The sequence below is a fragment of the Dermochelys coriacea genome, chromosome 1, assembly GCF_009764565.3.
Source record: "Dermochelys coriacea isolate rDerCor1 chromosome 1, rDerCor1.pri.v4, whole genome shotgun sequence".
NCBI classification, from domain to species: Eukaryota; Metazoa; Chordata; order Testudines; family Dermochelyidae; genus Dermochelys; species Dermochelys coriacea.
The window spans coordinates 43,074,422-43,099,692 of NC_050068.2; the positions used below are offsets into that span (position 1 = coordinate 43,074,422).

At 41.2% G+C, this 25,271-nt stretch overlaps 1 protein-coding gene across 3 annotated transcripts in view; it reads right to left on the reverse strand.

The window, feature by feature from the left end:
• The window catches only part of ATP8A2 (ATPase phospholipid transporting 8A2), a 663,533-nt gene that overhangs the window by 136,644 nt on the left and 501,618 nt on the right, over positions 1 to 25,271 (reverse strand). For all 3 annotated transcript variants that reach the window (XM_038388027.2, XM_043504314.1, XM_038388029.2), the window contains 3 exons: positions 22,119 to 22,180; positions 21,760 to 21,816; positions 15,621 to 15,728 (listed from right to left, as the gene is read on the reverse strand). In XM_038388027.2, coding sequence (XP_038243955.1) covers positions 15,621 to 15,728; positions 21,760 to 21,816; positions 22,119 to 22,180 — 227 coding nt within the window. The remainder of the gene's footprint in view (positions 1 to 15,620; positions 15,729 to 21,759; positions 21,817 to 22,118; positions 22,181 to 25,271) is intronic.

Below are 25,271 nucleotides of genomic sequence, written 5' to 3' on the forward strand. Positions count from 1 at the left end.
ACTGTGGGAAGCGCACAGAGGGGCAGAGGATGCTGAATGCTCCGAGGTCAGACCCAGGAAGGTGGAAGCTGCAGGACACACAGCTCACACAGACAGTCTGCTCACAGAAAGGAGACTTCCCCAGAGTCCTGACTGGCTTCATGGGGAGCAGTTCCAGAGAATCGCCTGGGGACTCCATGACAACTCAGTCCTCTAGGGACTGCACCCTCCAGTCCTCTGTGTTCCTTACAGAGGATAAGAGTCAGTAACAAGTCAATAGTATTTGGCCAGTAGTCTCCATTTTCCTGTTAAGGTCTTGGCTCTGTCCTAAGTTGGACATGGATGTGCTCCCCTTGGACAGGGACAAAACAACAGGTCTTGACACCTGTATTGTTTGTTAAGTATCAATGACTGGGCTATCTAAACCACTGTCTGCCTTCCTGCAGCTATGTCCAACCCCCGCCCCCCAAGTTAACTCTTTGTACCCCTGTAACAGAGAGCATGAAGTAATCAATAGAAAGTACACCAAATATTCGTAAAAAATTATACAGATATAACCCACGTTATTTACAACCACATTGTTATTATGTGTGTGCACAACATGGCAAACTGAAGGTTATTTCAAGTGGTGAATGGTGGGGTATTGAAATGGAGAGTCAGTGAGGGGAAAAAGGACAGAGATGAAGTTGGTATTGGGAACTTAAAAGTGAATTTTCTGACTTTTGAGGGTTCAGTTCATTTGAGCTGTAACACTATTAATGTTACACATTAAAGATTAATGTGTTCTCAGTCTGAACTCTAGCTAAAACTTTTGTCTGGGGCCCCAATGATGTTTTACCCTTTTGTCTTTCTTGTATGGTGGGCAGCTGAAATGGGAGCACTTTCTTCCAAATCTAAAACCTTTATAAAGCCCCAAAACTCATGTATCTTATTGAAACTTTATCAGACATCTCTCAGAACTGTTTTTGCCATCCCTACCGTGCATCTTCCAAGGAGCTCTTTTCCCTCCAGGCTTCTTTAAGCTAAAAATAATTAATAACTTTTTAACCTTTTAGAGATTGTGTCCCTTGGCCCCTTATCCTCAGTCTGGTCTCCTGTTCTTGAAACAACAACTCAGACTCCTCTGATCAATAGGTTGAAAGTTATCTGGTATCACTAATGTCTATTTTAGATGTTTACAGACTACTGTGTTAAAGTTCAGTGCTAACACTCAGTGAATTGGAGGAGGTATTCTACAACTTCCCATAGCAACAGTATGCCCAATGAACTATTGTTCATATCGCTCACCAATGTTTCAAGAAAAACAGCATAACCAAGCTACTATGAATCATAACTCTAGCCCTCTCTGTATTGACACTGCTATACTCTACAGTGAGAGGTACGTTTCCCCCAGTCATACAGCAAGAAAAGGGGACAAAATAGAAACATTTTTCAGTTCTCAATGGACAAGTGCCCACATCCACCAATTATCCATGGCTCTAGATGGAAGGGGGCATCGTACAGGAAAGAAAAAGGTTGAGAAGCATGCTTAGATCTTGAGCTCATCAGGGATGCTCATGTTTGTTTGTACAGTAACTAGCACAATGGTGCCACTATCCTGATTGGTTTGCGAATGCAGCCGTGTTAGTCTGTATTCGCAAAAAGAAAAGCAGTACTTGTGGCACCTTAGAGACTAACAAATTTATTAGAGCATAAGCTTTCGTGAGCTACAGCTCACTTCATCGGATGCATCCGATGAAGTGAGCTGTAGCTCACGAAAGCTTATGCTCTAATAAATTTGTTAGTCTAAGGTGCCACAAGTACTGCTTTTCTTTATCCTGATTGGGTTTTCTTGGCATTGCTGGAATATAAATATCAAAACCAACAAAAACAGTCAAGTGAATCTGGGCATCTTACGCTCACAGGCCAACTATACAAATACTGACCTCACACGTGTAGACATGTTATGCATACCCTGAGTTTAGGTTGTTCAGTGCACAGCCTATTAAGATTACCTCTGTTCCCAACATGCCCATCCTTATGGGGAAGATGGGAGGCATGAGATAAGCATCATCGCCACAGCCAACTGGGTTAATCAGGAATCAGTGGAGGGACAGATGGGGGTGGCTGAACCTATAGCACCATGTGGGATACTCAGGAGGCCTTGCTCTGCTGCCAAGCTTGCTGCTTCTGAAGCCCTTGCACCCATGTTAATGTCAGCCCATTATTATGGAGATTATTTCCCCTCTTTGGGGCTTTGGGTTCAAATTTTGTCCTTCAAGTGCAGATTTTTAAAAGTAAAAAACATCATAATAAATACCATAGGGACGTAAGGGAATAAAGGCATGCTTTGAAATTAATTTGGAAAGATATTTTCCATCTAAAATGACTGGAGCTGCCTGCCCACAGAGATCCAAAACATAACATCAGGGAAGGAATGATTAAGCACGGTGAAAAGATAAGAAAACCAGAAAAACAAATTTACTAAATAACCCCTCCCCCAACAAAACTGTAACATACTGTTCCCTCTCTCTCTCAGCTCCCAAGCAAAGGAATGAATAAGAAATGGCATCTAAACAAAAAATCAGCAGTATCTCCTAACTATTAGCCAGGATGGGCAGGGATGGTGTCCCTAGTCTGTTTGCTAGAAGCTGGGAATGGGCAATGGGATGGATCACTTGGTGATTACCTGTTCTGTTCATTCCCTCTGGGGCACTTGACATTGGCCACTGTCGGAAGACAGGATACTGGGCTAGATGGATCTTTGATCTGACCCAGTATGGATGCTCTTACGTTCTAACTACCGTCTCCTGTTCAGCCACAATACTGCACAGCCACAATCATAGGAGGACTCAAGTGTGACCCGAAAGAACCATTTAAATGCTGATTGCAAAAGTCACAGCTACCCTATTGTGTACTGCCCAGCCTCAGCTGTAAAAGTGTTTCCAGTTTCCAGAGTGGCCACAACCTTCCTGCTCTGGACCCCAGATGAAACTTTGTGATTTGCCCAACACCACCTCACCCTCTAAAATCATGGAACTATCACAACGTTTGCCCCCATCACACCGATCACTCTGTTACACCGCTTTTCCCTAGCCTTTGTCTGTTTAGACAGGAACCTCTTCTGGGTAAGGATCATCTACTACTGTATGTTTGTGCAGTGCCTGATGGGGCCCAGTTCTCGGATACTTCACGAGCACCATCATAAACATAATATTGATGACGCTGTTATGGCAAATCAATGGCAGTGCCAGGAACAGAATCTAAATCTTTTCCAATGGTTGATCCTCTAGTGGGAGGGTTCTCAACCTAGGGTCCATGGACCCACAGGGGTCTGCATATTATGTCTAAGGGTTCCGCAAAAAGTTGTCATTACCATAGTGGTTTTCAACCTGTGGTGTGTGGATTTCCAAAGGGGTCTGCACCTCCATTCAAAATTTTTTAGGTATCCACAAATGAAAAAAGGTTGAAAACCACTGCTCTAGTGCAGTCTTCTCACCACTAGCCAACAGCGGCTACCGTCATTTGTTTAGAATCCTCCTTACAAGTAGATTGATGAAAATAGATCATAATGGCTCCTCAGGAGAAATTAAGAAACTGAAAAGTGGCAAATTCAACACTGATAAAAGAAAATATTTTACATAATGCACAATTTTTCACAAAACACACATTAACCCATGGAATTTATTACCACAAGATGTCATTGAGCTTAGCAGTATTCATAAAAAAATGGACAGCTGATACCTAGTGTTATACTATTAAATATTAAACAAACAAACAGACAAGTGTTTTGGAAAGGCTGTTTAAATCCTCATGCTTCAGGGCATAAACCATCCACTAATAATTGGGGGGGTTAGGTGGAAATTTCCCTGGGGACAAGTTATTACTGAACTGCCTACTGCAGGGGTGTTTGAATCTTCTTCTAAAGCACTTGGATCTGGTCACATTCCGACACAGGATACTAGACTAGATGGACCACTGCTGGGCAATTCTTGTGTTCCTAGGTTCCTTTCCTGTCACTATAGCTCAAAATGCTGACAGTTTTTCATAGTATAGGACTGGAAGGGACCTTGAGAGGTCATCTAGTCCAGTCCCCTGCACTCATGGCAGGACTAAGTATTATATAGACCATCCATGACAAGTGTTTTTTTGTCTATCCTGCTCTCAAATTTTTAGTGATGGAGAATCCCAAACTCCCTGGCAATTTATTCCAGTGCTTAACCACTCTGACAGTTAAGAACTTTTTCCTAATGTCCAACCTAAACCACCCTTGCCGCAATTTAAGCCCATTGCCTCTTATCCTATCCTTAGAGGTTAAGGAGAACAATTCTTCTCCCTCCTCCTTGTAACAACCTTTAATGTACTTGAAAACTGGAAACATGTCTCTCCTCAGTCTTCTCTTCTACAGACTAAACAAACCCAATTTTTTTCAATCTTCCCTCATAGGTCATTTTTTCTAGGCCTTTAATCATTTTTGTTGCTCATCTCCAATTTGTCCACATCTTTCTGAAATGTTGCACCCAGAACTGGACACAATACTCAGTTGAAGCCTAATCAGCGCGGAGTAGAGTGGAAGAATTACTTCTCAATTTTGCTTACAACACTCCAGCATATACATCCCAGAATGATGTTTGCTTTTTTTGCAACAGCTTTACACTGTCCTGACGCAGGGAAGAAAGGTAAGCAGCAGGATACGGACCCTGGACTTCAGGAAAGCAGACTTTGACTCCCTCAGGGAACAGATGGCCAGGATCCCCTGGGGGACTAACATGAAAGGGAAGGGAGTCCAGGAGAGCTGGCTGTATTTCAAGGAATCCCTGTTGAGGTTACAGGGACAAACCATCCCGATGAGTCGAAAGAATAGTAAATATGGCAGGCGACCAGCTTGGCTTAATGGTGAAATCCTAGCGGATCTTAAACATAAAAAAGAAGCTTACAAGAAGTGGAAGGTTGGACATATGACCAGGGAAGAGTATAAAAATATTGCTCGGGCATGTAGGAAAGATATCAGGAGGGCCAAATCGCACCTGGAGCTGCAGCTAGCAAGAGATGTCAAGAGTAACAAGAAGGGTTTCTTCAGGTATGTTGGCAACAAGAAGAAAGCCAAGGAAAGTGTGGGCCCCTTACTGAATGAGGGAGGCAAGCTAGTGACAGAGGATGTGGAAAAAGCTAATGTACTCAATGCTTTTTTTGCCTCTGTTTTCACTAACAAGGTCAGCTCCCAGACTGCTGTGCTGGGCAACACAAAATGGGGAAGAGATGGCCAGCCCTCTGTAGAGATAGAGGTGGTTAGGGACTATTTAGAAAAGCTGGACGTGCACAAGTCCATGGGGCCGGACGAATTGCATCCGAGAGTGCTGAAGGAATTGGCGGCTGTGATTGCAGAGCCCTTGGCCATTATCTTTGAAAACTCGTGGCGAACGGGGGAAGTCCCGGATGACTGGAAAAAGGCTAATGTAGTGCCCATCTTTAAAAAAGGGAAGAAGGAGGATCCTGGGAACTACAGGCCGGTCAGCCTCACCTCAGTCCCTGGAAAAATCATGGAGCAGGTCCTCAAAGAATCAATCCTGAAGCACTTAGAGGAGAGGAAAGTGATCAGGAACAGTCAGCATGGATTCACCAAGGGAAGGTCATGCCTGACTAATCTAATCGCCTTTTATGATGAGATTACTGGTTCTGTGGATGAAGGGAAAGCAGTGGATGTATTGTTTCTTGACTTTAGCAAAGCTTTTGACACGGTCTCCCACAGCATTCTTGTCAGCAAGTTAAGGAAGTATGGGCTGGATGAATGCACTATAAGGTGGGTAGAAAGCTGGCTAGATTGTCGGGCTCAACGGGTAGTGATCAATGGCTCCATGTCTAGTTGGCAGCCGGTGTCAAGTGGAGTGCCCCAGGGGTCGGTCCTGGGGCCCGTTTTGTTCAATATCTTCATAAATGATCTGGAGGATGGTGTGGATTGCACTCTCAGCAAATTTGCGGATGATACCAAACTGGGAGGAGTGGTAGATACGCTGGAGGGGAGGGATAGGATACAGAAGGACCTAGACAAATTGGAGGATTGGGCCAAAAGAAATCTAATGAGGTTCAATAAGGATAAATGCAGGGTCCTGCACTTAGGATGGAAGAATCCAGTGCACCGCTACAGACTAGGGACCGAATGGCTCGGCAGCAGTTCTGCGGAAAGGGACCTGGGGGTGACAGTGGACGAGAAGCTGGATATGAGTCAGCAGTGTGCCCTTGTTGCCAAGAAGGCCAATGGCATTTTGGGTTGTATAAGTAGGGGCATAGCGAGCAGATCGAGGGACGTGATCGTTCCCCTCTATTCGACACTGGTGAGGCCTCATCTGGAGTACTGTGTCCAGTTTTGGGCCCCACACTACAGGAAGGATGTGGATAAATTGGAAAGAGTACAACGAAGGGCAACGAAAATGATTAGGGGTCTAGAGCACATGACTTATGAGGAGAGGCTGAGGGAGCTGGGATTGTTTAGTCTGCAGAAGAGAAGAATGAGGGGGGATTTGATAGCTGCTTTCAACTACCTGAAAGGGGGTTTCAAAGAGGATGGCTCTAGACTGTTCTCAATGGTAGCAGATGACAGAACGAGGAGTAATGGTCTCAAGTTGCAATGGGGGAGGTTTAGATTGGATATTAGGAAAAACTTTTTCACTAAGAGGGTGGTGAAACACTGGAATGCGTTACCTAGGGAGGTGGTAGAATCTCCTTCCTTAGAGGTTTTTAAGGTCAGGCTTGACAAAGCCCTAGCTGGGATGATTTAACTGGGACTTGGTCCTGCTTTGAGCAGGGGGTTGGACTAGATGACCTTCTGGGGTCCCTTCCAACCCTGATATTCTATGATTCTATGTTCACTCATATTTAGCTTGTGATCCATTATGACCCCCAGATCTCTTTCAGTAGTACTCCTTCCTAGGAAGTCATTTCCCATTTTGTATGTGTGCAACTGATTGTTCCTTCCTAAGTGGAGTACTTTGCATTTATCCTTATTGAATTTCATCCTATTTACTTCAGACCATTTCTCCAGTCCAGTTTGTCCAGATCATTTTGATCTTATCCTCCAAAGAACTTCCAACTCCTCCTAGCTTCATATCATCCACAAACTTTCAAGTGTACTCTCTATGCCATTATCTAAATCATTGATGAAGATATTGAACAGAACCGGACCCAGAACCGATCCCTGCAGGCCCCCCACTTGTTATGCCCTTCCAGCTTGACTGAACCATTAACTACTCTGGGAACGGTTTTCCAATGAGTTACATACCCACCTTATAGTAGCTCTATCTAGGTTATATTTCCCTAATTTGCTTATGAGGAGGTCATGCAAGACAGTATCTAAAGCTTTACTAAAGTCAAGATATACCACATCTATAACTTCCCCCCTATCCACAAGGCTTGTTACCATGTCAAAGAAAGCTATTAGGTTGGTTTGACTCAATTTGTTCTTGACAAATCCATGCTGACTGTTACTTATCACCTTATTATCTTCTAGGTGTTTGCAAATTAATTACTTAATTATTTGCTTCATTATCTTTCTGGGTACTGAAGTTAGACTGATTGGTCTGTAGTTCCCCAGGGTTATCCTTATTTCCCTTTTTATAGATTGGCACTATATTTGCCCTCTTCCAGTCCTCTAGAATCTCTCCCATCTTCTATGACTTTTTGAAGATAATTGCTAATGGTGCAGGTATCTCCTCAGTCAGCTCCTTGAGTATTCTAGGATGTATTTCTAATGTCAATGCACATTGTCTTCAGTACAGTACAATACAGTAGCTACTTCTCTAAGTTTAAAAAGTCAGTTGGTTTTAATTAAGAAAACACTTAATAGGACACCTTCAAACCAACTCTGCAAGAACATGCAAAAAGCTTTGCTGCCCACAAAGAGAAACTTCTAAATACAAGAACAAATGAGTTGGAGAAATCTATAAAAGACCTTAAGCAACCTCATATTCCAAACTGTGAATAATGATACGATTTTTGAGCATATCCCATTACCATAGGACTATAATTTATATCTGAGGGGAAAGGGCTGGTTTCTCTGTTTTCATTAACAGAACTATATACTATTTCCAAGGCAACAAATCTGGATATTCTGCCAATTATCTATAGATGTAAAGGACCTCTACATATGCTGCTTTTCAAATTAAGTTACAGGTATCTGGTTTCTAACTATAATTTGACGAAACAGTGTGGACAGGGGCCAGTCCATATTGGAACAATGTTATAAACCGTGGTTAAAGCCCCATGCACACTGCCTGTCAGACTGTTAGAAATTGATTTACCTGCAATCAAGTTACATTTTGTTAATTGCCTGTACGTATAATATGCTAATCCTGTAGCAAGAATTCTTACAAAATGAGATACAAAGTCCCAAAGTAAGGATACTCAATCAAAGGAAGCTCCTTTTCTTCCATATAATTTTTTATAGTTCCAATTAGCCATTTCCATCAAATATTCTAATGATCTTAAACACATCAAAATAGGAGAAAGATTCTCTATAGTCCTTGTATACTAGAAACTTATTGATTTACATAATTGGTCTGAAATCTTCCCTTCATGATCATTTTCTAAGGGCCCTCTTTGTCATGATACCAACATTTGCAACCTTACATTTATCAAAAAATAAAAATAAAAAAACCACTCCAAAACCTTCAAACTTGAAGTTTTCCAAAATTTTATTTTTAAGAAAAGTTGCTCCTAGTTGATCAAGTGAACCACATTTTCAGAAAGTGGCCTTTGATTTTGCATTTGAAAAACTGAGCAAAGAAAATTTGCACAAGCAAAATTCAAAGTTAGGTTAAGGCTGGCTTAATATTTGGCAGTATATTGCCAATTCTGAGTCCAAGGTGATTTTTTATAGGCAAGGTTTAAACCTGTGAAAACGAGTTCATATGGGAAAAGCTGACACAACCTTAGGTACAGCTGCATGAATGTAACAGCTTTAAGATCTCCACAAGGATTAAAATCATATGAGCAACAAAATTATACAACTTTAAGACATTCCCAGGAGAGATTTGCTGATAAGTTGCCAGTAGGCAGAGAGGTGTTCTTGTTTATAGGAAGCCTCTTCATGGTGTGCATGTTTATTCAGATAATTTTACATTCACAATATGCCCTTTAAAAATATATTGCCGTTTCATTTTATTCATCTATATTTTTTTGGTTTTGGCACATCCTACAGCATGACAACATCAGAGACCTACAATGGCAGATTTGCTTATGAAAGTCACTCACGGATCACAAAAAAACTAAACCATTTCCTAAACAGATGTGTAAAAGAGGTATGCATACTTCATTACCCTACTTTAATTTATCTACTCAAAGCACAGGCCAAAACTCCAGAAAAAGAATAAGTTCCAAAACCACATCTAGTGCAGTGGGGATCCTTACACATAATTATAAAAACAAACAAGATCAGAAGGCATGAGGACTTCAGGCAGAAGTCTGATTTCTGACTAACATCTGAATGAAGAGTTTCCACAGACTGAAACACTGACATCACAATGTAATGTGAGAGTGATTGCAGAGAAACAAACTACAGTCAGAACAGCCAATTTTCTAACCAGCACCAAACTCTGTGGAAATGAGATGCCAAAACAAAACTCTGGAAAAAATTTTAAACTGAGAAGACAAAAGCAAAAGGACTCATGAAAATAGGAAAATATAATCTGAGCTGTAGATATTGTCAACAGTTGTGTAAAAAATTAAAAGAGTAGTAATGTGAAGCCTGTTTAACACGACCATGGAAATATTGCAGATTATGCTGCACTGAAAACAGGGCTACTCTTTTGTGCAGGTTCCTCTTTTCACACTCCGTAACATAAATACAGACTCCCTCAAGTAGCCATGAGGTGTACTCAGACTAGATTTTAGACAGATGACTGGTCACATGACCAATGGGTTCTTCTAAAACTTTATAGTCCTGGCCAGCCAAACCATTTTTTTTGGGAGAGGGGGACAAAAGTTAAGAGGACTGACGAAAGAGCTAGAGGTAGGTACATCATGCTCAGAGAACATGAACAGGAAAAGCAAAGAAACTTTCTGGGGCCCTGGGCCAGAGCAAGTGGGGGACCCCTCCCCACTCCTCCTGCCTGTGGCCCCACCCCATTCCACACCCTTTGCCTGCGGCCCCACCCACAGCCCCACCTCTTTCTGCCCCTTCCCCAGGGCCCACCCCTGTTCCACCCAGGGTCTGCTCCTATTTTGCCCCCCCTCGCAACCCTTTTTGCTCTTCTGCCCTCCCACTCTGTTCCCCTGCCATGGCCCTGGGGCGCAGTGGGGAGCAAGAGCTCCTCCAGTTCCAGGGCTACAGCGGGAGTCCGGGTGCTGGGGTTTCCCCTGACCTGTCTGCCTGGCAATTCTGCTGGAGAGTGGGGTTGGGGGTTTCCCCTGCTGCCCCACAGCTTCCGCTAGGGATGGAGTCAGAGGGCACTGGGGGGGAGGGGCTTCTCCCATCCCATGGCTTCTGCCAGAGTCAGGGGCCATTGCGGGGTGGGGGGAAGGGAGGTTCCCCCATGCCACAGATTCTGCTGGGGATGGGGTCAGGGGATGCAGTGGTGGCGGGGAGGGAACTTTCCCAATCCGGGGATGGGGTTGGGGGCCGCTGGGGCTTCCCCCACTTTGCCCGCTCACCTGGTGCTGCTGCTGGAGAGTGGGGTCAGAGTGCAGGGGCTTTCCCTGCCCAGCGGCTGGGTCTCTGGCCTTCCACTCTCCAATGACGGATTTTTTCTGGGGCCCCCCAGTTGGCTGGAATCCCTGGGCATGGGCCCCGTTGGTCCAGTGGTTAATCTGCCACTGCCTAGAAAGCCAGGAAGCTGGCAACAGGCAGGGGCTGCTGCTGGAAAAGGGTAGTCACTGCCTGGGAAGAGGGAGGAGGGTTTGGAGCTGGTACTCCTTAGAGGAGGGAGGTGAAGGTATCAGAAGGGTAGAAAGCAGTCCAGGGAAGGAGCAGTGAGGCTGGAAGAGTAAAGCCAAGAACTGCTGGGTTGAGGTTCTATGGACAGAAGCCAGAGAAGAGGGTGGGTGCTGGTTCTCCTACCAGCCACTGAGGGAGTGGAACCTGAGGCAGTGAACAGCGAAGGGGGAAATGCTAAGTGACCTGGCCAGAGAACTGAGTCATAAAGAGGAGGCTGCAGTTCCTGGACTGAGGTGGGGCTACAGACTAGAGAGACAGACCGAGTGATGACGTGCAACTGTGGGAAGGGGTGTTGACCTGATGAGCTAATCCCCAGAATGGCCAGGAGAAGGTGCCAGACCAGCGGTGAGTGGCGCACACCGTGTCAGACGCTATCCTTAAACTCTTTCTGAAAGCACTAGATATGAACTAAGAAGCTATCTGATAGACATTTTTGACCTAGTACTGTACTCAACTCAGCCTAAGAAGTGTCCCACTGAAAGCAAAGTAGACAGCACCAGGAAAGAGAAATAAAGCTTCCCATTGGCTATAAGAGCTAGAAATCTCTCAAAATTCATGCATAAAATTCACTGGAGTGGCCCTGATCGTTTGCTGTTTCCATTAACCAAACGTAGGGCTGATGGTTACAAAAAATATATTTTGGTTAAGAGATCAGTGAGTCTCATCTTGACAAAAGAAAAAGGTAAGAAGAGGCAAGAGAAGTATTAGAAGCTAGAAGCAGATTTACACACAAAAAACTTGAAGGTACAGTGCCAACTCTGGCTCTTCCAACTATTGGGAGGGCAAAAAGCCTCAAATGTGGAAGACGTTAGTAATGCTGATCTGTAATCAAAATATTGTGGTCAAAACAATACTTAAATCATAGGTCTGGAACATGACTGCATACAACATGTCACCCAGCAAAAAACCCAAAACAAAACCTCACCACCAAATGCCGAACACGGCAGACTAACCACAGCACGGGAATTTTTTATTTTATTATTTTTTAAAAGAAAAAACAAGACTAAAAATGGACAATGAAGTTTATGTACGACACAAATTACCTTTGAGCCTTTGGAACAAAATTAACGAGGCAAAGACCAACATAAGATGCTTATATAGAGAGGGGGAAAAACAGGAACTGTTAAATTGGAAGAGATCAGTGGTATCCTGTCTCTACCAATGGGTAATTCCAGATGCTCCAGAGAAAAGCATAAACCTCCCATAAAGCATATAACAACAACCTGGGAAGAGAGGGTAGGGGGGAAATCTTCTTGAGCCCGGCTGGTATTCAGATTAAGACTTGAGGCTCAATATATTTTTATTCTAGTGAGTGCAACCACATATGTTATTCTTATTTACATAGGGCCAAAGTCTCCCTTGACTTTATGTCTGGCACTCAGTGAGGAGAGAAGGACAAAAGAAGAAGTCCCCCCGACCCCAGAAACCCCATTTATGTGGCCCAGGTAAGGGACAGGCAGAATTGTAGCCCATCCCTATTCCTTTTACAGTACCATGCACCCCAAAAGGGATAGGAAATGGGTAAGGCTGTGGCCCTGCACCCTGATGTGGCTGGCCGGCCACATAAAGGGTAATTAGCTGCAGCTCAAAAAGGAGTTTAGTAGAAGACAAGCAGCCTCTCCCTAGCTAGCTAGTCCAAACTGGCTCATGTGCACAACTCAGGCCATGCAGAGGCAAGGATTGTAGATCCCTTTCTTTCCTCAATACTACCTCCTGTGCAAAAACCAAAACAAAAAAAACACCCAAAGAGGCTCAAGAAAACAAGGGGACTAGGCTGAGGACATCCCTGTCATATACAATTTTAAAGCCTTCTGGAGGTGTAGACTTCAACTCCTGTTTCTAGTACTGTTTAGGGAATGAATGTATGGATTTAAAAAAGCTACCACCAAAAAGCTACCAAAGATTTTCTACTTAATTTCCAAAGCGTCAAATCTCTTATTATTGTAAAATTTCCATTAAGTTCCACTGGGATTTTATCACTGCTTTGTCTTATTAGCACTATGTTTCATTTATTGTTTTATGAAATGCATTAAATGAAACAAAACAAATATGTTGTCTGACAGTAGAGAATAACTAATTCAGTAGTTACTTCTCTTTGCCCTGAAGGAAAAACCTGCTTTTCCCCATATGAGAATGCTCCAAACATAATGTACAAGAGAAAAATACTTACTCAATAGTTTAATAAACCCCAGCAGAAACAATACATCTTTTCAGATGCTTGAATATCTGAGACTCTCCATGCAGACATTTGGTGAATAAATGGAATAAAATGCTTTGCATGTCATATTTTTGACTCATGATGGGATGTACTGGTTGTTATAGACATTAACTAAGCATTATACTCAAAAAGAACTAGGTTGCTTTTAAGTGCTATAGCATTTTGTGTAGTAGAAGTGTTTGATACATGTTGAAAATTAGTTTACTTAAACTAGAAACACTCTAATGAAAGAGATTTAAAAACTATAAACTCTTCACTGTCCCACCTTGCTTTTAACACATCTTGATTACTTACAATTGCAAAAAGGAAAAGAGATGGAACAAAGGAATATTTAAAATAGCCTGGAAGAAGAGAAGCAATTCATTTTACAGACTGTAGCCTAGTATGGTGCCTGCTCATTTGACCATGGTTTGATATTGTGCAGCAAATTACTTCAAGAGCCTCTGTGCAAGTTAGTGCAAGTTCTACAGAAGCTTCCTCCATCTTCGGGATCTTCCATCATTTTTAAGAGGTAAAAAAAACAAAAAACAAACACTTTTTTCACCTCTCTCCCCTCAAAGCATATAAACTAGGGAGCAAAAATATAACACTACAACACAGTGGTACTGTTTAATTTTTATGCTGAAAACATATTATATTACATACGACTCCCTGGTCCCCAAAGGCTCTTGTACTTTTGTTAAGATGATGAACAACTCCATAATGGCTTCAATAGTGATTACTGATCCAGGAACAGCTATGCAAGTATTGGGCTACATTAATGATCTCACTCAATCACTCAGAACATAAATGTTGTGCTCTCCACAAGAATAAGGATTGTTTTACCCTCAGCAAGATATTAATGTCATATCTCAAGACATCATTTGTTCTGGAAAACCAAAGAGTATAAAATAACATGGCTTAAGTAGAAAAACGTTTTCTAGAAAGTATTCAAGCAAAAATAAAATGCTATTTAACATCAGTTTCTTTGCTCTGGGACCTGTGGGTTACATTGTGGTTAATATCCACTCCAGTCATGGTCCTTTTTTTGGGGGGGGGTGTTATTGCAATAAAAAAAGAGTTCTAAAAACCACTGCATTCTGGAACTGAACTCTATAGTCTGAGCCTTCTAATATGTGGGACTAGTTTTCCCTCACACTTGTGCATTAAAAATGCTGACCCATTAATAGCAACATTAAGAGTCTGCTGTTATAGATTGCAAAACCAACTCATGGCTAAAACCTAATCAACTTTCAGCCTAATTTATGGAAATATGAATTAGAGTTGTTGATGCAAATGTGCACTGTGAAACACACTGAGGACATGATGAAATACTATCAAAGGAATTTGGTGTTTGTCTCTGTCAGTCATATGATGGCTGATCCCATCCTGTCATTCTCTCTCCTTGCTTTAGAAAGCTGTCCATGATAATCTACTAAAATCTCCATTATCCTCTGCATTGTACCATAATCTAATGAAATATTTATTAGACCAGAACCATGCTGAAACAGAATGATGCCAGAATTACTACATCATAAGCTTCAATTCCCACCGTTTCTCACAGACGAAAGGATGCCAACAACTATATGAAATTATGTGATAAGTAACCTTCCAAATCATTAAGTTCGTTCATGGGTGCTTTGCGTTTCTGATGTGCAAATTATAAAATTAATTTGCTTAGGTCCACTATTCTAACCATTCTCTATAAACAAAGGCATCTTTAAAGGTAACTCCAAACTTGCTGTAAGAGCATCTTTTCCAGTAACTTACTCTGACGGCATTGGAGTTTGCTTGGAATAGTATTTTATGGTATATTTGCTAGCCCCCCATTTCTGAGGAGTCTCCTATTCTAAATACTCTCACTGAAGGAGAGTTGACAGGCTCATTATTCTCTCTGTTCACCACAGGTTGAAATTATGACAGGGTGAATTTCACCACCTGCAACTGACAATGAAGGAACAAATCCAGAACTCCACTAACATTGTCTGGGGACCTATAACGTATAAGCTTCCCTTCTATTTCTGACCATCCCATAAGTTGTTTTCAGGTACATACTCCATTTTCTTTTAACAAGTTAGGGGAAAGGAATAGTAGAAAACTGAGTATAAGAACAGAGGACATACACAACCCAAAGTTTTTAAAATATCAAATTTTTGTCTGGCATTTTGTCAAACCTTTGTTACCAAGAAAACCTCCCAAAGTCATTATTAATGAAGAGCTTAGGTCCATGCCCACTCAAATCAATTGGAAAACTTCATAGACTATCTACAGCACATACAGTGACTTACATTTTGAATAGGTTTGAGAACCAAGCTCACTGATTTTAATTACTGTTGTAAAACTTTAACACTTGCAGGGTGCAGGGATGTTTTAACTAAAGCTTAGGTGCACCCACTGAAGGCATTTCCTTTACAGGCATCATCCTGTTGCTGTATGAGCACTGCAGGTAGTATTACTTTCCCCAGGCACTGAAGACAAAAGGCTGCAGTTAGAAAGCACACTCACCAATCTTTCCCATATCCAAGCATGAAAACTAACCTGTCCAAGCATGTCTGGTGCAATGGGAATAGTGGGCCAGATGGCAGAGTAGACTCCGAAGAACACCAACCAGAGCAGCATGCTTCCCCAAACGGCCAGGTGGCTAAACTGTAGAGGTGACAAAAGAGAACACAGTACAGCTATCTTTCCACTTAATAATGCCCACATTATTATTTTTCTCCTAGGAGTCTTTTTCTGTCCAGATCTCTGTCAGTCTCAACTCACAGCTGTCTACTGTACTTGGTTTTAGGCCTGTGGCACAGACTGGTTTAAACAGCACAGAACAGCTCCCCTCTTTAATCTTTTCTCCATGACACAGACAGACAGCCTTTTCAGCTAGTCTATCTTACTTGTAGCTTCAGAAACTCATCAGATTTTCCTTGGAACTCTGAGGTGCCCTCTGACTCCTGGTTCCTATTTTACTTATACTGAGTTATGTGATGCATCAACGTGGATGTTTTCAAAGGTACGAGTTAGAGATTACACCCACAAAAGTCCTATTATGCCATTGCATGTATGCATATAAGCCACATGCACCACTAACATAGCCATTACTGGAAGAATCAAATAGTGTCTTATACACATTGGCTACAAGAATAATCACTATTATGTACTGACTATTTTTTAAATGTGCTCTAGGTGATATGGATATGCAAGACAATCCTTGCCCTGAAGAGTCTACAGTCTAGACAACTAAAAGGAATGGATGAGGGAAAAGGATGCCATAATACTAAAGTGATCAAGGAGATGTGCTGCAGAAGTTGAATACAAACAGTGTGACGTCATAAATGACTGTATACTGTACATATACACTATTGACAAAGGAGGGTTTACAGACTTAAGATGGAAAGTTGAGTTTACCTTTAATACCAAAGATGTGAAAGCTGTTTTATTTGGGCTCACACACACTGTGTTACTGTATTTCAAAAAAAAGGAGAGTGTTATCTAGCAGCAGGACACCAAGATTCTGCTCCTGAAACTGTCACTGATTTTTCTAGGTGACAAATCACTTCAATTTCCAGGGCTGCAATTTTCTCATCTGGTAAACAAGTAAAATAGTACTTGCTTTGCATGGGTACGGTAAGGAGAGCAGTGGAGGCAAAAGACATATCTGGCTTCAAGACTAAGTTTATGGAAGGGATATGATATGATGTCATAGCCTAATTTTGGCAATTAATTGATCTTCGACTATTAGCGGTAGATATGCCCAATGGCCTGTGATGGGATGTTAGATGGGGTGAGATCTGAGTTACTACAGAGAATTCTTTCCAGAGTGTCTGGCTGGTGAGTTTTGCCCACATGCTCAGGGTTTAGCTGATCACCATATTTGGGGTTGGGAAGGAATTTTCCTCCAGGGCAGATTGGCAGAGGCCCTGAGGGATTTTTGCCTTCCTCTGCAGCATGGAGCACGGGTCACTTGCTGGAGGATTCTCTGCATCTTGAAGCCTTTAAACCATGAGTTGAGGACTTCAATAGCTCAGACATAGGTCAGGGGTTTGTTACAGGAGGGGTGGGTGAGATTCTGTGGCCTGCGGTGTGCAGGAGATCAGACTAGATGATCATAATGGTCCCTTCTGACCTTAAAGTCTATAAGGCTTAATTAATGCTCGTAAAGCGCTTTGAGATCCTGGATGAAAAAGGCACGACAGATGCTGGGTATAGTTCTTAATAATAAATACATATTTTAAATGCTGATCACAGACGTACGTTGAACTTCCTGATTATGTGTTAAGAGAATCTTACTAATCCATGTTTTGAGATGTGAATGCTAATGACCTTTCTGGAGTAAAATATGATGGACCATCAGGGCATTTAACGAGGTCCTATTTTGCAGTTTGCATTCTCATGCATATGTATTTTGACAGCTTGTAGGTGGTTAAAAAAATCAAAAAACAAGTAAAAAAATATTTAGAATACATACCGGACCAGAATTTTTAAACAAATAATTTTAATAGTATTTTCATTACATTAACATTACATATTTAATACCTTTTACATAGCTAAGTGTGTTAAAGTTGCTTTATAAAATGAACTTGTTAATCTTCAAAACAGCCTGATGGGGTGATTTGGAAATATTAGTGCCTTAATTTTATAGATGGCAAAATGTGAGGCAGAAAGCTGGAATGATTTATTTGCTTAGCACATACTGTCTCCTGAAGAGGCAGCTTGTAAAAAAAACTCATTTTATTTACTATTTTAAAAGTTTTTAATGTTTTATTTCATTTTAAATAAATGTAAATAATACAGGGGCAGCTTGTTTCTGTTGGAGCTGTGAGGAACCTGCCAACAGCTCACTATGGGCTCAATCTCACAAGATGTTAGTGCCATTATCTCCCACTAACTTTAGTTCTGATTGAGATAAGCACTTAAAACATGTGATTAGGTCCTTTCCTAAATAGGGATGGACTTAAGCACATACTTAAGTGCTCTCCTGAATCAGACACTTCCATGGTAGCTGAGGGCACTGAACACTTCCCAGCATTCGGCTCTTGTGGTGCTGCTGCAGGAATTCATATTTAAAGAAAAAATGAAATTACATGAGAAGAAAACCCTTCAAAAAGTCATATTTTCAGAGCAGATTACTGCTCCCTCTGAGCTGCAGCAATTTCAAGCAATAAGCCAGCAGACTTAGCACTGTTCAGACTGAAGCTTCTGCTACAAGTTGCTAGAGTCACTAAGATTAAAAGAGACAAAAATAAGCAGAGGAAGATCTAAGGACTTTTTTTTGCTTTTTAATAGGTGTATTTATGTAGACTGAGGGTGAAAGAGCATCTTCCTCTCCCCTTGCTCCAACCACATTGCCTCTCTCTGCAAACCCTTCACTAGATGCTTCTCTAATTCTAGAACAGCTTTAAGCTCTTCAGCCTCACTGTCATCATGCTGTGATGCTGCCCCTACTTACATCTCTTCTCTCACGTCCTCCCCATCTTTCTTCTTATGGCCATGTCAATCACTTCTCCCAACACTTTATACGTGTCGTTTTCTAGCTTTCAGCCACATGCCTTCTTTCATGATCCCTTTGCTTGGAACAGCCTCCTACTTCCTGTATACCATGTGCCCTCCCTCTCCTGCTTGAAATTCCTCCTTAAACACTTCATTTGGGTTGTCTCACATTGTTGATTTCACACTAAAATGAACTGGCTGATTAGTCTGATGTACATAGGTGTAAACCAGACGTAACTTTTGAAGGTCTAAAATCAATGCAAGTCAAAGGAAGATCACGCCCATAGTGGCTCCAGTTTCCTCTTGCTGGTCTGTGTATCCTATCTGTTTAAATTCATTTGTAAGCTCTTCTGAGGTAGGAAGCCGAGTTACTATAAGTGTTAGTTGTGAAGAGCCTGTGGCCATGCTACATATAAACTACGTACAACAATAAGTCATTCTGAACTGTGCCACTCTAAAGTTTTAGCTGTACATCATGGAATGACCATTGGTCAGACCATTCCCTCCACCCTGCTTACTGGATCAGTCAGGATAAGAACTGCTATGCATCTGTGTCAGTTCTATATTTAGAGCTTTCAGTTATACCTATCACATTCTCTCATGTGGCCAAGTGTATCTCTCACTCTTGAGAATAAACCTGCGTGTAACCAATCCACTTGATGATGGAGAAGAGGCTCTCAGTCATACATTTAATACTCTTCAAGTACTACAAATGTTCCTCATGCATTGATTCCTTCACAGCTGAAATAATAAGTGATACCAACACAAGGCCCCCAAGGAGAAGAAAATCACCACAGGGCCCAAGCCAGTGAGTGAGGAATTAGGAAGAACATTTCTTTATATTATTTTTATATCAGAAAAACTCATGCGACTAATATATAAAAGAAAGGAGAAAAAACCTTGTCCTCCTGACAGGGAAGATTTTTTGCACATGCTGACATCAATTAACATAGGGATTTATTGACCAGCATAAGTGCCTTTTTGGCTAAATTCAGAAAGCAGGAGGGTCAATAATTGGTGTCTTTTCAGTCACATGGGGATAATTATTCAGGGAAGAGGGATAAGAAACATCAAATTATTCTGAATGTTACAGGATTTGAAGAGGCCCCATATGTCTAGGAAGCAGATTTGGATGCATTCACTTAGAGTGTGTGGGGGGGTTCATTTGTTTTTAATAAATGTTTTTACATTTTAAAATGGCACTGAACTACACATCATAAAATCTATGAACAAACAGCAACAAATATAGCACTTATGTTTTTATATTTTTCAGATGAGGGAATGAGGCACCACATTCAAAATAATAAAATCAAATAAAATGATCCACTTTTTCATCTTCAACATGTAGAAACATTAACTAACTAATCCTCATGACTCCGTGAGGTATATAAGTACTGTTACATTTTAAAACTGGAGGGACGGAGGCAGTGAGATTAAAGGATTTGGCCAAGTCCATTAAGGGAGTCAGTGGGGTCCTGATGGGATATGAACGCAAGAGCCCCTGGATCACATGCTTGTGCGCAGAACACAAGTCCACATCACTCCATTTATACTAGTAATATCACCGGGTTAAACCTTTGTTACTATGCAAATAAGAATAAATGATTTGTGAGAAACTTCACAGGTATAATAGCCCCTGTTCCAAAGAGTTTGGTATAGTTAACAGTTACAAAAAGAAAGTTATTTGCAGCTGAACTATATATAACCTGCAGAGTACTCTGTGGCCTACATTTTTAAGTGAATTTGAATGCCTTGATTCTTATGTGCCCCACTTAAGACACCTCAAACTCCTAGAAGATGTCTCAAATTGGGTGCCTAAAAATTGAGCACCCCAAAAACACTGGTCATTTTGGAAAATGTAGGTGTTAATATTTCTTAAAAAATTCTGTTAAGAAGGCATCAAGAGAAAAATCATTGGATTTCTGGGATGCTATTACCCTAGATTCTGCCACCTATGGTATGCCTGCCTATTGGACAGCAAGTAATAGCCAATCATTGCTGTGAATGACTCAGGAATCTGAAGTTCAGAGAATATGTACGGTTTTCAATTATCCCCACTTCTAATCAATTCTGTGGTTCAGAAAATGCAACAATATTTGGAAACACAAAGAGAGCACTAGTATATAAAAACCTCTGTGGACTTGAAAAATAAAGAATTGCCAAAAAAAAAAAAGGGTTTGGCACGGAAGTTAGTGGAAGTCAAGCCCTAATTGCCTATTGGTTGCTGGACACCTTTTGTTTGGTACTGCATGTATTCCTTCCAAAGTGGCTGTGTAGTGGATTAGGTAATGGAAAAGACGTAAATTACAGGCCAGATTCACTGACTTTAATGGAGGTATTCCAATGGTGGCCATACCCAATAAATTAATTTAGACTGTCTACAGGAGCCAGGCTAATAAAAAAAAATGTTTCTCTTTCCCCACTTCAAAGTTTTGATGCCATGTCCTTGTCATTACATTATGCTTAGCGCCTACCAAATTCCCAGTCTATTTTGGTCAATTTCACAGCCATAGAATTTTTAAAATAGTAAATATCATGATTTCAGCTATTTAAAATCAGAAATTTCAGTGTTGTAACTGTAGGGGTCCTGACCCAAGACGGAGCTATGGAGGGGTCACAAGGTTATGGTAAGGGGCGGGGAGTTGTGGTACTGCTACCTTACTTCTGCGCAGTTGCTGGCGGGGCGCTGCCTTCATAGCTAGATGCCCGGCCAACAGTCACCACTCTCTGGCTGCTGAGCTCTGGAGGCAGCACAGACGTAAGGGTGGCAATACCGCGACCCCCCCATAATAACCTTGTGACCCCTCTGCAAATCCCCTTTGGGCAGGATCCCCAATTTGAGAAAGGCAGGTCTCCCCTGTGAAATCTGTATAGTATAGGGTAAAAGCACCTAAAAGACCAGATTTTATGAGGGGAGGCCAGATTTCACGGTCTGTGACGTGTTTTTCACAGCCGTGAATTTGGTAATGTCATCTGCAGTTATCCCCTAATACAAACATACTCTATGAAGTGAAAAGCAAGGAAAACAGTGATATAACTCCAGATGAGAGATAATTGTAACCCAGATGAAAATTCACCTACACTCTCTCCACTTCAAACCTGAATATGAAAAGTTGTAAATTTCTATATTAAAATATAACATACAATATGAAGATGTGGGCAAGAAAGATACCAAAAAAGATTGAGGACCACTTACTTTAGTCCATGCTGTAGTTTCTAAACCAGCTTTCAAACAAACAGTAACCACAACATACTGTGGAAAGAAAGAAATGGAGGAAATATATTATATTCAGCATGTATATCCCACGCCTAGCTGTTTAACTTTCCCCCTTCTAAAAATAATACTTTTATTTATATATTAAAGGCCTCCGGGCACCTAACAGAACTAATAGCATAATTTTTATACAATATTGTTCAGTAAATTTCTGAAGGAGGGAATGAAAAGGAAAAGACAAAACATTTACACACACACACACACGGTCTAATTCTGATCTAAGACTTAAAGCAACTCTACTATTCAGCAAAATTGCTAAGATATAAATGCTAAGAACTTACTGTATAAACGATATTTCCCACAAATAAATAGTCTGGTCCTTGGCCATTTGTGAACATAGAATCTGAAAGAGAGATAACAAAGCTTATCATCATATTTGATAATCAGTGTATCAACAGAATGGAATAAAAGGGGATATTTTCAAAAGCAAAGATTTTCAATAACGTGCTTGAAAGAAATCTCTCCCGAATTTTTCTTTGTAGAGTGCCTTTCATACCCTATGCTTCTCAAAGCACTTTAAAAAAAGCAGTATGTTAGAAATTGGTATTGCAGTGTTGTGTTTAGATGCTCAGAAATAGCACTTTATATGCTCAGAAATAGCATAGTCACAACCTTAGTTGTTAAAAACTACTTTAGTGAGAGAATGAATGTTTGCCAGGCACTAACAAACAAATTGTCTAGAAGAGCTAATGAATTTTCTGTGTCACTCTGTGCTGCATACTGATGCCGCTAATATTTTTAAAAATTTGATATTCCTTTGAAGTAAATAGTTTTTAAACACAAAGTGATTTGTAGCCAAATGAGGGTTTTTTTTTTAAAAAAAAACCCAAAAACAAACAAACAAAGGGAAGACATTTGTAGTGGATACATGCAACGCCTAAAAATCTTAAATGGGTGTTAATGTATCAACTGACTGGCATTCAGTCTCAGACACACCCTTTCTCCTGGCAGAAAGAGTGCAGAAGGGTGAGTACAGGTTGATCTATCACCTGAAAGTGCCAAGCTTGGCAATACTTCAAGTGTCCATTTAGTCATTCTTAGCACTTGCCAACTTTAAATAGATGCCTATGAAAGAACACGACAGCCACATGAATGCCAAATGGATTCATAAATTACTGGAACCTTCAAGCATTACCCAAGCACGAGCACTATTTATGTTTTCATAGGTTTCAAGATGTCTGCTAGAGAAGTATACAAGTCTGGAGTTGGAACAGACCTATGATAAAACCTTGGGCCTGATCCTATAAACACTTATAGAATTGGCATAGTGCTTATGACCTTGACTGGTTTCACTTTTTGAATTTATGTGCAGGACTGGACTTCATATTTGCAAACTGGGATCATTTACTGATATGACTTGTAGTCTTACATTGATCATGGATCTTCATTCGGGCAGAAGCAGCAGCTCTTTTCAGCTTCCCGACAGAGTTCTGCTGATGCAGCTCTGTCCTTCTCATCAATATTTTCAATTTTCAAACATTAACACTTTCTTGAGTAGGAGCTGTCAATCATGCCTACTTTAGTTATTCCAAATTGTAGTTAGGTGGAGAAAAGTCCATTAAAGGCCCGTTTTCACTTGTGAACTAAACAGCATTTGAACTTAGATCTTTGTAGGTAAAAAGACATTTGCAATCACCTATTGTCCAACCAGTGTAGTTACACTGACCACCCAGTTTAGATTTGCTGCTCAGTCATTACATGGAAGTGGTACTGGACACTGCTGCAAAATTCTACCTCAATGCCTCAAAGTGGCACAGATGCCTTGTCTGACAGTGAGGATAGCTGAGTGTATTCTTCAGTATATTCAACCATGCTATTAAGGTGTGAAACTACCAGCACAGGGAGAGGACAGCTGTCCTCCTTCTTGAGGTAGTGTGCTAGCTAAGTTGAGGAGGTAAACATGCCACTGACAGCACAGCCAGTGGGTGGATGAAAAAATGGCTAAAACATGAATAAATGGGCCCCAACTCCTCATGTGCACCTTGATCCATTTTACAATAGTGGGGGAGGGAATTCAGTTGATGAGAGGCTGTTAAGAATCTCAGGAGCCAGAAAAAGGACTGCCCTTTCAGTGTGCAACTATAACTGCAGGACACTGATGAGAGGCAATTCTATCAACCATTTAATGGAGGAGAAGGCAAGGACAGCCTGCGGCATCCTTGGTCTCTGCCAAACGCGACAAATAAAGGAGATTAAAGTGAAGTGGAGAGACAAAAGTACCATCATGTTGGGAAAAGGAGAAGGACCGTTGGAGGAACTGGCTTCATCACCAACAAGGAATGGTCTTCAAAAATAATCTCCTGCAAGTTCAAGCCATCGTGCATTGGAGTGCTACACCTCCAACTGAACAAGAACAGCACCCTCAAGGTTATTCAGATCTGTGCTTCCACAAGCACAAGCAAAGATGACAATGTGGAAGAATTCTATCAGGAGCTTGAGGAAACCCTCGCTCAAAAATCCACATATACGATTGTGAAGGGAGATTTCAGTGCTGAAGTTGGAAGAGGGAAAGAAGGTGAAAAGTTCATTGGAAGGTATGGCACTGGCAAACAGAATCCATGAGGAGAGCAACTGACAACTCTGATGGAGACGAAAGAAATGTTCATTGGTAACACCTGGTTTAAGAAGAAAGTCAAGAGGAGGTGAACATGGATTACGCCCAATGTGAAGAAGAAAAAAAAAAGAACAAGACTGATTATATTCTGATAGATAAGCAGCGCATTGTATAAGACATCTCAGTAGTACCATCATTTATCACCGGTAGTGACCATCACTTGCTCAGAGCACAGCTGAACTTCAACGAAAAGGTGGAGAAGAAAGCACTACAGATGGCAAATCAGAGACAGCAGCCAAAAATATTTGACAAGGCAATCTTGAAAGTGAACATTTCCAAGGAAGACTGGAGTTTTATAGATAACTGCAATGAGGCTTATAAAAACTTCACTGATAAGTTGAGGCAATGCGTGAAATTAGCCGAGAAAGAAAGACTGAAAAGAGCGAAGGGAAGAATCTCAGAGGAAATGCAGAACTTGCTAGAGAAGCGGAGGAATCTGAAGCAAAATGATGGTGATAGGAAGATTTTATTGTGAAAAGACATGGCTAAACATAGAGAAGGAAGGCCAGGATACGAGAAGAATGGAAGATGTGTTGTGACTGGTGCAATCTATACAAGGGCTGAAGGACGGATCGATTAAGGTGAAGGTACTGGACAAATGATGCGGGTCAGAACTGTAACTTACTTTTCCTCCTCTGAATCTTTTAGCCTAGGCCTTGCCAATTTGGCATCCCTGGCTACTGAGAGAGATAAAAGTTATTTACTGAAAAAGTGTTGTGTGATTTAAAACTGCTTCCTAGCCAGTATGGATGGGAGCTTGTTTAGTTTCTTGTCATAGGAATCTGTAATCACTTTATCTCTTCTTACTGAACACAGTGGT